General features: G+C 34.6%; 1 protein-coding gene across 3 annotated transcripts; it reads left to right on the top strand.

The window, feature by feature from the left end:
- The first annotated feature begins 3,115 nt into the window (after positions 1 to 3,115).
- LOC112525599 lies at positions 3,116 to 11,717 on the top strand. Of its 3 annotated transcripts, none has more exons than XM_025135789.1 (8): positions 3,116 to 3,313; positions 4,887 to 4,955; positions 5,193 to 5,222; positions 7,322 to 7,354; positions 8,437 to 8,507; positions 9,661 to 9,742; positions 11,268 to 11,351; positions 11,429 to 11,717. In XM_025135789.1, the coding sequence occupies exons 1-8, from the start codon at positions 3,206 to 3,208 to the stop codon at positions 11,462 to 11,464; spliced, it is 513 nt and encodes a 170-aa protein (XP_024991557.1). In that variant the 5' UTR covers positions 3,116 to 3,205; the 3' UTR covers positions 11,465 to 11,717. The 3 variants fall into 3 exon arrangements, with proteins under 3 accessions (XP_024991557.1, XP_024991558.1, XP_024991556.1); XM_025135790.1 differs by having other exon boundaries at positions 3,142 to 3,313; positions 11,435 to 11,717; XM_025135788.1 differs by having other exon boundaries at positions 3,142 to 3,313; positions 11,413 to 11,717.
- The last annotated feature ends 938 nt before the right edge of the window (positions 11,718 to 12,655 follow it).

The following is a 12,655-nucleotide window of genomic DNA, read 5'->3' as shown; positions in this document are numbered from 1 at the left end:
TATATTTTATTCAAAAATAAAAACATTATCGCTTTCTCAAAATCACATAAAGTCATATTATAACATCGACTGAGATAAATAATAAAATAAAATATTAAAATCATGATGTATCTCGCTGCATTACGCGAATACGCTTCTAATATATATATATAGAGAGAGAGGGGGAGGGGGTATGTATATATGTATGCAATGTGTGTGTATTTAATATAATATTAATATAAATTAGAGTATGGTCCATATGTCATAAACACAATTATAAAACTTGTCTTGTGAAAGTAAAAAGATAAAAATACCTTTAATTTAACGGGAAAAGTTTAACAGAGTTAAGTTAAAGGATGATTTTCAAAGCAAATGTAAACAATAGGGATGATATTTGTAATTATTGAAATCTAGAGACCACTTTCCAAAATTAGTATAAACTGGAGGAACCAAAATTGTAGTTTAGTCTAAATGAAAAAATAAGACAAGAAAGAATATGACGATCACTTATGAAAATGTATACACTTGTGTTATTTATACATTAAAGAGGTCTATACTTTATATATTTCTTATTCATTTATTATGTATGAATAAATAATAACTAATAGTTAATTGTGGATTTAATATAATGGTTGAAAATATGTTTATTCATTTGTGAATGTATGACGTTTATATACATGATTAAGAATATTCATTCTATAAACAGGAATAAATTATTTATGAACAACAATATATTTAAATTTATAAATTGATTATAAAGTTTGAGATGAAATTTATTATTTTATATTAATGAATTTAAATGAAAATAGAGGGAGAAATATTGTCTCAAATAGCGTATATACGTTTAATATAATCATCATCTAAAAAATATATTTATATTATTTAATTACAAAAATACTTCTAAATATGTTTAAAGTTCTTATGTTCCGTTCCTTCCAATTTCTCTCTCTCTTTTTGGATCAATTTAAAAAACATGAAGACAACTTTTCCATCTGCTTGATGTGCTCGATGGATATCAAACAGGGAATACAATATTTGTACATGAGTTGATGCAACAACTTAGGACAATCAAAATATATCCCAAATAAATACAACACTGTCCAATCCACACAAATTGATCAATTGCTTTTCATCAGAAGCTCGATTCACTGGCGAGCGGTTCTTTTCATCCAACCTTAATCTCTTTACCTACTAACCTTGTTCGTCAGTCAATGGTTTCTTTTCTAACTAACCCATAAAATTGAGTGCTTATCATATTCTATTGTCACTCATCAAATCCATACATATTACCTAACACTATTCGACATCTATGTGTTTGTCCAATTTGTTCTGTTCTTGCTTGCAATATCCCAATACCGATGACTAACAATCGAGAATGAAGATGAGTAGACAAGCATTCAAAAAGTAGAACTTGCTATAAGCGACAGAGGAGTTATTGCAAAGTGAAAAGGAATAGGTAAAAACATAGTGTAACAGATCTTTCAAAATTTCTTTTCCCAGGAGCATGTTTATGCTCATTTTTTTATTATTAACAAGACTCTTCATTTTTTTAATTATTAAAAAGATGATTAATAAAGAAGTTTTCGAGTTTCAATGGACTTCAAAATTGTAAGAATTTTAAGGTCCAATTTGATTCTAATGAAATATATAAAAATTGAATGATCAATTTCATTAACCAAATTTCATTCAACTATTTGGTTAACATATGGAATGAAATTGAATTTCATAGATTATATCAGTCACACAAATTTTATTGTTCAATTGCATATTAAAATCCATTCATATCCATTTTTCACAAAACTTGTAGCATACTATATATGCCTACCCATTGCCTTTGTATTCTCATTATTCACACCGTTGTCGCACTACAAGTAACAAGGTTTTTAGAGAGGGAAGTTTTAGAGAAGAATTTGGAAGCGCATCTAAAGATGATTTTTAGAGAAGGAACTACGTCACAAAAGTGACAAGTGTAACTGAATGTAAGACAACTTTTAGAGAAGGATTTGGAACCAAATCATTCGCTACAGAAACAATCTCTAAAGCTTTTAGAGATGTTTTTTTATGAAAATTGTCTCTAAAAATCGAGTCAGAAGCTTTAGCAACGCTTTTCAAAACGTTTCTAAAACTAAATGATTTTTATTTTTATTTTTTAATTAATACAATTTCTAGACACTTTTATAACTTTTTAGGGAAAAGTCCAATAAAACCCAATGAACTTTAATGCTTAGAATGATTAAGTCTTTGGACAATTTTTTAGAATAAATAAGTGCTTAGACAATCCAAAACTTGTTACATAACTCTTTGGACTTTCTAAAACCTGTTAAATAGATCCTCATTCTTTAAGAATTTAACTTGTAACCTAAATAGGAGGTAAACCTAAATAAAAATAAAAATAAAAAAACCCTAAAACTATCCTAAAACACATCGCCTCCCTGGCTTAACATCTCCCTACACCACCATCCCGTCGCCGGCTGCCGTACCACCCCCATCTGATCGGATCTAAGGTTTTTGATCGAGTTTTCGGAAGGTTTTGTTTGTGTGTTTTGATTGATCAATCGATTGCGATTGATGTAAGGTTGGCTGATATGAGCAAGAGTATAAGGAAGAAGAGATGTTGCCGGAAGACCAGTAGCTAGAGGAAGCGGTCTCTGCCGTCTCCGACAATTTCGTTTTCCGTTGCAGAGGCCTTACATTTCTTGTCTAGATGTGTTCAAAGGCGTCGGGACCGTTCCGTCTCCTACCGACATGCATAAGCTTTGCCATATTCTCGGATAGCGATTTGTGTTTTGAGTTTTATTTACGGCATATGTTTTGAGCGATTGTGTGTTGGATTTGGTAAATTTAGATGTTTGCATTGGTGTATATGATGTACGGGAGCAATACATGTAATGAAATATTAGAAGAAACTAGACGAATTTTTTAAAATTTGTCAAGTATGCAAGATGTTGATTTGCTATACGTTGAAGTTAATTACATCTAGAAAAACAATTCAAAGCTTAATCATTCAAAACTAAAAACATTAATTATTTTTTTAATTTAAAAAAAAAGTTTAAGAATTAAACTATTTAAAATAAAAAAGTTTTTAAATTTTCCAAACATAAAAAGGGCATGATGCTATTTTGGATTTGTCCCATTTGTTCAATCTCCCGCCTCTTCTCACATCCCATGTCATTCGGTCTCATCGAAACACACAAAATCCACACTGAAATCCTCAGAACACAATAAAATGGAGAAAGGGGGTCGTGAAATTGGTTATCCTGGTTCTCGGCATGTGGATTTGAAAAGGTCGTTTAAGCTCGGTCTACATGGCCTCCTTACCACTTGCTCCAAAGAGGTAATCATCTTTTCAATCAATCTATGTCCATCGATTTGCTACCGTATATGGTATTACCAGATTCTGCAAACCCTTTTTCTCTCCCAGATTGCATTTTCATACATCACTTCTTTTTTCTTTTTCCCTTGATACTACTAAGAATTTTGTTTTTTCCGCAATTGAACGTTAGAGTACGCTTTGAGGTCAAATGGAATATGTCTTCATTTCGGCATTGATTTCTATCTTGGCGACTATATGTAAATTTATATCAAGTATAGAATCCCTAACACAATTTTTGCAATTGAAAGAGATTGGTTTGGTTTCAGAAGCTAGAATTCTATTGCAAAGAGGAGTATTTTGGTTACCAAAGGGAATAACTTGATACCCACTAATTTTGGTAGGTGAAAAAGCTAAGGAAATAGAAAAGGATGAGGGGAAGGAACTGTAGTAGATGTGATCTTAACAAACAATGCCTTCGATGTTAAAAGATACGTGATAAAATTATTTTGGTTAAACGAGTTCTAAATGAGATCTCTAAAAATGTCATATGTGCATAAGCCCCTTGATTAGGCTTGGTTACATCCACAAGAACATACCATAGGATGTTGTCAATAAACATGGTTGTAGCAACTTATGGTCGTGGCTGAGTAAGTGTCGCGGACGCCTCATAGCGATTGCACTTGGTTTAATATAGAAATTTTTGAGTGGCCGGATGCTAAACACATAAAGCAATGCAATTTTTATTTTTCACTTAAACTTAGATGACCTTATAAGCAATACAAGGTTTTTTTCCACTTAAACTTAGATGAACTCTTTTGTGAGGGTGAGGGAGACGATAGAGATCAAAAAGAGCCATTAATTTGTTTTTGTTTGGTTATTCAGATATGTTCCGTAGCTTTACTGTTTTGTCCCACATTGGGATTTTTAAAATTATTGTTTCATGGGCCTCAATGGAGGCTGTGGTTTTCATCCGTGGTTCTGTTTTGAGAGATTATATTTCAGAGATATTCTGTTCTTTGGTGAGATGCCAAGTACCTTGGGTGTTAAACCCATGATATCCTAGAATTTGAAGAATGATTTCCTAATCTCAAGTTCTTCACACTTGTTTCCATTGATTTGACCTAAATTATTTAGTCAATGTTTCTGCGTCACTATTAACCACAATAATCCAGTTCAACCACCTATTAGCTTATGAGTTTTAAATGTAAATGTTTAAAACACAAAGAAGTATTTTACAAATAAAATTTTTGTAGGGACTTATGTACTTGAAAAACTAAAGTATGATGGGATTTTTTGTTTGTTTGTATGATTCATGTAGAACTTCATTTTTGTGCTATATTGTAGTAAAAGAGTTTTGTTGCTTTTTCGGGTAAGTGGAATTGTTTACATGTCATGAAAAATAGCTGAAGTTAAAATCAAAGATTATATATTGAACTTACAAGAACTTTGTCAAAAAGCAAGTGCTAATTGAATGTTGTCTAACTTGTACTATTTGAAAGATGTGGTTTGTCTTAGCATGGTTAATTTCTTTTGGTTTAATGAAATAGTTTCATTTATTTGACATTTTCTTCTGTTTATTATTGTATACCTGAAGGAGTTCTGCAAAGCGTTTCCAAGATTTAGCCAGACAGAGCAAGAGCGTCTCCATAGGCTATATATAGAGGTGCTATTCATGTCTGGTGTTGCACTCTTTTCAATCATTTGTATTTTATAATCTTAAGTACATGTATTTAGCACATTGTCGAGTAGTATATATACATGCATAAGAAAATATAATGCCTGTGAAGGCCTCGTCCCACAAAAAAAATCCCATGGTAGGTTCTTTCTTTTGTCCATAAAAAATTTAACAACTCACCTATATCTTTGGTTAACAGCTAATTTTTTCTTTTTAATTTCTCAGGTTATTGTGTCTTTACATCAGAATATTGAGGTATATGTTTCTGTTCCTTTTACACTAGCTTTATCCTTGGCTAAATGTTTACCATGTTCTTGCTTGTTGCTGTAGGATGTACAATTGTTCCCTCGTTTCCTCGGTCAAGAGTTCACTTCCCAATTTTTAATGATTTATGATGCTTGTACTTGTGAGTGGTAGATTTTGACTCAGATTTTAAAGGTTAAAAGGAAGTAACAAGGAGGGAGAGTAATTTAAACTGTGGGGGTGTTATTTCTTGTTCACTTCTGATCTCATTCTTGCTTCAATTTTGTACTTGTAGAGAGCAAAATAATCTCTATTTACTAGGTTGTTTTTCCCATCAACCGACTTCTCTTTCACACTACGCAAGGAGTTTAAATTATGCTTTGGCAGCCAGTTTCTTATAGGAGTTCATCAGAATAGTAATAAGAAAGTGTTAGGAAGTGGATAAAACTCTACCTAAAACTAGTTTTCCTAGCATGTAAAGGATATAATAGTCATTTACTTATTTAACGGAATTGAAGTTATTTGTGTAGTTAGTTGATGAACAGAGATGCATCTACACAATAGTTGGCTGATGAACAAAGATACATCTATAAATAAAAGCTTGTGTAAATGGAACCATAATTAAGAAATTCAGAAGTTATAGTTTTTCGTTTGTAATATAGTTGGTTTCGTGGATGGATAGCTAACTGAACCTAATGGAACAGATCAAGCTAGGATCAAATCCCAAAGATAGCAAGTCTTTCCTCTTGAAAAGTCTTTTTCAGAAATTCTATACAAATTCCTATATGATATCGATATGAAACGGAGATAGTTACCTTTGAAAAAATTATAATGATAGGCGAAATGTCTATGTTTCATTCTTCTGAAGGCAGAGCTTAATACATGGATGAGAAACAAAAACATGATCATATCCTGAATTCTCAATACCATGTCGAAAGAAATCTCGGGCCTCTCGGCCAGTATTATGTTCTTAGAATCAGCATGTGAAATGTGGGAGGAATAAACCAAAATGGAGCTTTTAAAAATAGGTTCCTCAAAATAGGAACCGGAACAAGCACGTTCCATTTTGATGCAATTTACCCATCTTACTATTGACAAAGGATTTTTGGAAAGTAAGGCATATAGAGGTATTGGAGAGGTTAATTTTAGCCTTTTAGGTGAATGTCGTACTTCCTCTTCCCATATGCATCAAACCCTTGACAAAATAAATCCGACAGGAAACTAGGGAGCAGTCAGCAGGATTGCCAGGAGCTTTAGAGCAGTTGAAACTCCCTACAATAAACTTGTTATAGGCTTCTTAACTTTCAGATAATGATGTAAAGTGGCCTCACTTTTTTCGCCAATGACAAACAAACCCCTTAGCTTCCTGATGATGATAGATGGGTTCTTTAATTTCCAACAGTGAAAAAGATTCCCTCAACTTTCACTAAATCACATATAAGGTAATTAAATTCTGCAGCAATGAAGACTTTCTTCTATCCATCACCGTGATCAGGAAACCTGGAGCAGATGAACAAGTAAATGATTCAAATAACAAAGAGTACGGATTAACTAAGTAATAACAAGCACGGTATTGGAGGATGGTTCTGAACACCCTAAAACAACTGCATCAGCTCGGCACTGGTGCCAGAAAAACAAATAGATACAGCAAGGGTCTGAGTACTATTTGGCGAGTCCAGACAAATTTCTAGTTCAATTCGGCTTGTTTATATGGAAATTTATGAAAGCAAAGCGAGACTGAAAAGGGCCAAGCAGTGGTGGCAACTCAGGCTGCTGTTTGTGGTTGTTTGACTTTTGGAGCTAGTGTTTAGCTGGGCAGCCTCAGTTCTGATGCCCTGATAGGGTCCAAAGTTCATAAAGATAAGCGAGGATAATGACACATGCATGGGCACAAGGATAATAATCATGTAGAATAGAATTACCGTAGCTACAAAATTAGTGGTTCTAAAAAGTATAGTTGGGTTAACATATAAGATTCATTATGATGACTTCGTGACTCGTAAGGGCCTTGACTAAAATGTGCATGATGAACTAATTTTTCTTAATAGCTATTTGACTTTTTGGTTCTTAATACCATTCTCAAAGCTAATGCCTTGTCTTGCATTTTACAGGATGAGTTTGAAGTTCTGTGCCAGGAGACGAAGGTATTTTTTTAGAAAGACAGCTTGCTGCATTGTCAAGCTGAAGTATCTATAAGTCATAACTTATGCAAATTCACTTGTAAGGCATGGATACTTCTGATTCTGATTATGATAAGGGGCATGGTAACAAATACATTTTCTTAGATTTCAGAATAAAGAGGGTTAGGCATATGGTTAAAGAAGTTTATGCTTGGTGAATATCGAAATTCCATTTTGCAATTGCAAAGATGAGATGATTGAAGTATCGTGTAATTAATGATGGAAGCTCACACTCACAGGCTGATGTAGGCTATGATAAAGTTGCCAATTAGAGAACACCATTTGGTACAGGAGCCTACACTAGGGATGGAAACGGGGTGGATATTGGGTGGGTAATGCATCCCTCGTCCCCGCCTCCGACCACCGTTTGAAGCCCCCCGTCCCCGCTCCCGCCCCGACTAATCCCCAACGGTTTGGGGAACCCATTGGGTACCCATTTAGTAAAACACTGTCTATTTTAAAATTAAAATTATAATGAATCGTCACTATATTAATTACCAATATTGAAAATCAGAATATATTTGTCATTTAATAATAATGCATACATATATACATGTATATTTATTAATATACACACTATATACATATATTAATTAAAATAAAAAAATTAATCGGGAATCGCATTAGGGGCGGGTAATGCCACCCCTGACCCCGCCCCGACCCCGCTTTGGGTATGAAAATAAATCCCTATCCCCGTTGCCCGTCAAACAGGGGAAACCCCGCCCCGTTAGGGTTGGGTACCCGTGGCCCAACGGGTAAAATTTCATCTCTAGCCTACACTGAGTTGACACAAGTGCCAGATTTTAACTGAAAAAGTTGGCATTAACGGAAAATAACTTTATGATAAATGTGTGTGCAATTGTCAAGACAAGCTGTGCATCTTTTAAGACCTTTGCTGATCAGCTTGTTTAGCATCTTGGCAGAAACAAGTCCTATGCTTTTTGGATAAGTCATAGCAGTCATTGGTGGATTGAACACGTTCTCGAACAAATGTATTATTTATTCCCTTTCATTTTTGCATTGTGTTGTATTTTATTTGGTTGTAGGTGGGAAACGTTCTTGATACTGTAGAGAAACTTGTGGAAGAACAAACTCTGGATCCTCTATACCCTGATAAGTATGCATCTGCCACTTTCCTATACTGTTCTCGTATTAATAAATCCGAAATCTCTGTTACTTCAAAATTTCTGCAAAAATCGGTTGCCACTAAGACCAAGTTGTTTTATAGAAAGGACAGTGGAAATTTAGAAAGTACCACATCATGAACCATGCATATAGATTCTCGTAAGTATCACAACTTCCAAATTGTATGTTTATGCTGGAAAGCAGGTGATGAGAGCATGTATAATCAACTAGTTTAAGCTAATGCACATGATGCAACCCCGACATGGAATAAGCCCAGTTGTTGGGTTATACAGTTAGTTTCTTGAAATAAAGTATAATTCTAGTCAGATTTATCTATAAAATATAATGGACACACCTTTAAGTTATAGGGAACGATTTAACAACGTATTAACAACAAAAAAATCACTTTCTTCACTTTTTAAATGCAATATTGACTTTCTTGCAAACTATCAGTGGATGATGCCCCAATGAAGATATCAAATGACTCACTCTGCCTATGGTTATAGCATTATTGTGATACATTTTGATGTTGTGATCTCAAGTTCGAGGCCAAATAATTCTAAATCTAATTGTGTTAACCATGATACATTTTGCTTAATCACCAGTAGACAAGACAAATGGCCTATCTTGCATGATTAGTAATATTGTATATCATATTTTGCGTTAATAAATGCTGCTTAGTCTTGATATTATATAAATCTTATGTGCATTAGAGAATTTAAAATTTTCAAAGCATTGCACCATCCATATGTTGAGCGACGATAGGTATTTGTTCAAACAATAAGGAAACTCCAAGTCCCACCATGCTAATGCATATTGATCCCCACCTTTCTTCATATTTCATTCATATCATTTGAGAACCACATGTAGAAACATACTAATAACTTGATTTGATGAATGTTGAGTAAAAAACTGAAAAATTATTCATGGAATGACATCCAATAACATATAACATCCCCTTTATGTAATTCACATGGTGCATTCCAGAATATATGTTGTGAAAATGAAAATTTGGTTACCATGATACTATATCAAGGGCTGGTAAACCATAAGATAATTAATATATTCATTTGTAAGTTATGCATGTATATGTTGTATATACGTGAGGATGGGATTCGTATGAGAGATATATTTGTGCTTTCCAGGACAAATTTCAAAGATGTTGCACAAGTCTTGTCCACCTTAAAGAAGAATGAGATCCAAAATCTTACAAGCATGCTGGAAAAGGTGTGTTAGTTGTTAACTCTTTTACTTGTTAGAAATATATGATAAGTGCATACTGTTACCGCATGTTAACCTGCAGGTTTATTGATTGGCCATTGTCCTGCTTGTACTTAATTGTTTTGGCTTTTGATCAATGCTACAAACAAACTTTTTGAGAACTAGTTTTACATGGTATTTAAGAGTGGTAGCACTGTGAGTATGGCACTTTCATTCAGCCTTAGCCTCTTTGCAGTGTGATGAAACTTTGGACAGCTTTCAATTGAGCCTTCAACCTGTCCAACAGGCTACTCTTTGATGCATCATTGAGGTCTTGATTTGATTCTTCCTTGACAAGTTTGTTTTTGGGTTTGAATACTCGGTCCGACACATTAAGAGCTTGTGCAAGAGGTTTGTAATGGGTAGCCCCCGAGCCGGCACACCTTGCCCTGCCCCAAGAGCACCACGTGAGAGGTAAATCAAGTACACAAAGGCCCGCTAGGTGGCTTGCTCAAGAGCCGAGTGCCCAGAAAGAGTTCAATCTGGCTCTAACATTGATACATCTACTTTTGCTGTCACAAGTGCCCACAAAGAGTCCAATCTGGCTCATTTATTTGCTGTCATCTACCTTTGTGGTTTTACTGCATGGAGTTTGGCGATACAAGATGGCATTGCCTAAGTCAGATCTTGGTTCACAATCACCACCATCTTCTTGTGCTCAGAAGCATTTACTGAGGATACCTCTGTTGCACCTTCCTCGGTTAAATGATTCAGGTGCCATAAATCACACGATACCTGTTCTTTTAATCGTTTAGCTTTGGTTAATCATGTCCCGTTAGACATTAGTGGTATACACTCTGAATTTCGTATCCTCCTTGGTTTTATAAGTTCTGATCCCTGATAATCTTATATCCTTTGGCCAAATAACAATAAACATATCTTGTTCTGTGACCCTTATCTGTTAAAACAAAATTGCAGCAAGCAATGGGTGTATCTTACATGAGATAAACTATGACTCCTGGGGCGTGGCGTTGGGCAGCATGTGGGAAGAAATTGTGTAGGTAGGCGAGAGAATCTGTGAGCCTAAAGCTTAGGTGAGAGAGCAACAAGCATTTTGATCTAACTATCAAATATGTTGTCCTTATTAAGGCTTGTTAATTTTGGCTCCCCTTTTTGAGCCCAAGAAAAGAGCATCCTCATGTGTCATTTTGGTATCAGTACCTAAATCCTGAATCCCTAATCACCAATCAGTCACAATTGTTCATCATCAACAGCATAACCAACATATCAATTCTGAATTCTGGAAAATACAGTCTGACAGAAAATAAACATCAGTTCTGGAAAATTATATACGACTTAGAGAGTCAAATGTAATCCTTGTGCTTGGAAGTTCTAATATCAAGATTGACCCTATTTAATTTGTCATCATCATAATTACCTAAAGATCCATTGTTGTTTGAGACCATATTTACCTTTCTGTGTCCTTATATACCAAGTTTATTTATCAGATTGAGCAATCAGCAATGACCCTTTTTTATGTCATATTGTTTAGTCGGAAGCACAGAACAAAGTGTTGAGAAGTCGTGTTGAATTCTTACAAAAGGAAACACAAACTTCCTCAAATGCTGTCCAAAAGGTACCATGTTTGCTTTCTTACATTTTCTTTTAGTTAAACGACACTTCTAATTATATTATAGAATTCTTTCGTGTTAGCTCCAGATGAAGAACGCAGGAATGTTGAATCAATGAACAAGCAATACTACTGATCCATGATAGCCACCAGGTTCAAAGATTCTTGTATGAAACTCAACTCCAAGTGAGGTTAGATACGCCATTAGGTTAAACTTGGATTGTGTCACCAACATCTTAGTGACACTGTAGACATGCTGTTGTCTTTGTTTTCTCTATATTGTCCCTTTTGGATCCTGAGGCTTTTGTTCTTGTGCTATTTCACTTTTTTCATAAATCGTGCGGTCAAATGGGGTCGGTTATCTTTGGTTTTTAGGTCAACCAAGGGCATCTCTAATGGGTAATACCAAATTTTACACTTAAAGTTGGTGAAAACAATGAATCTACTCTAACTCCAATGGGTAACACCAAAATGTAAGAATTTAGCTATATTACTTCTTATCTTTTCCAATTGGTGTAAATGAATGGTGTTACACCAAATTTGGTGTGTTACTATTTATTACATCAAATTTGATATAAGATTTGGTGTCCCTATTGAAGTGATTTGGTATCAAATTTGGTATTTGGTGTTGCCATACGTGTTGAATTGTATCTGTGTGTGATACTCAACTAAGTAGGAGGCTGCACAACCTTGTTGGGAAGCTGCATTTGGCAAAGGGAGTTACGGTGCTTTATAAGGAAGGCATACTATGGTGGTCATACAGATACATACATTTCTTATGGGAAGGATTAAACTCTTTAAGCCGGCTAACTAATAGATAGAGATATAGCTCGGTAAACACGGGAATCACTTTGGCTTAAACACGGCTATGCTTCGCTCTTTAGTGACCTAGGTTGACGACTTGGTATCGTGTGGGAGTGTTTTGGGGACATTTGTGTGTAAGCTAAGGTAGTATCGCCATAGTGACTTATGGGATAAATGGGTTTTTAGATTTGTTTGGTTTGTGAGATAGTTTGGCAAGTTGAGCAAACACATTTGTGATCTTCTTGTCCATATTAAAGTAGATAGCTTTAAAAAAATCCCTTCACCTAAGAATTTTCGAATTCATAAAATCACATATCATTTTTTAGTCGCTAAAAATTCACACTAATTGAACTTTGAATGGACCATAAAGTCGCACAAAATATACTTTGAGGGTGTTGGTTACTTTTTATCAAGGTTTGGTTCCAATGTGATATACTTCGATTCCATATGCAGCCTTGGTTGGTTGCTGTGAAACTTGGGAAACAAAACTTCATTACACAAAATAC

Source organism: Cynara cardunculus (assembly GCF_001531365.2).
Source record: "Cynara cardunculus var. scolymus isolate 2C chromosome LG 13, CcrdV1, whole genome shotgun sequence".
Classification (NCBI taxonomy): domain Eukaryota; kingdom Viridiplantae; phylum Streptophyta; class Magnoliopsida; order Asterales; family Asteraceae; genus Cynara; species Cynara cardunculus.
The sequence above is the reverse complement of the archived record's forward strand: the minus strand, read 5'-3'. Positions and strand labels throughout refer to the sequence as shown.

What these genes read in the sequence shown, in the direction of transcription:
- LOC112525599 (XM_025135788.1), top strand. Translation starts at nt 3,206, where the DNA reads ATGGAGAAAGGGGGTCGTGAAATTGGTTATCCTGGTTCTCGGCATGTG. An exon ending in TCCATAGGCTATATATAGAG is followed by an intron (nt 4,956 to 5,192) that starts GTGCTATTCATG and finishes TTAATTTCTCAG; the next exon opens with GTTATTGTGTCTTTACATCA. An exon ending in TTCTGTGCCAGGAGACGAAG is followed by an intron (nt 7,355 to 8,436) that starts GTATTTTTTTAG and finishes ATTTGGTTGTAG; the next exon opens with GTGGGAAACGTTCTTGATAC.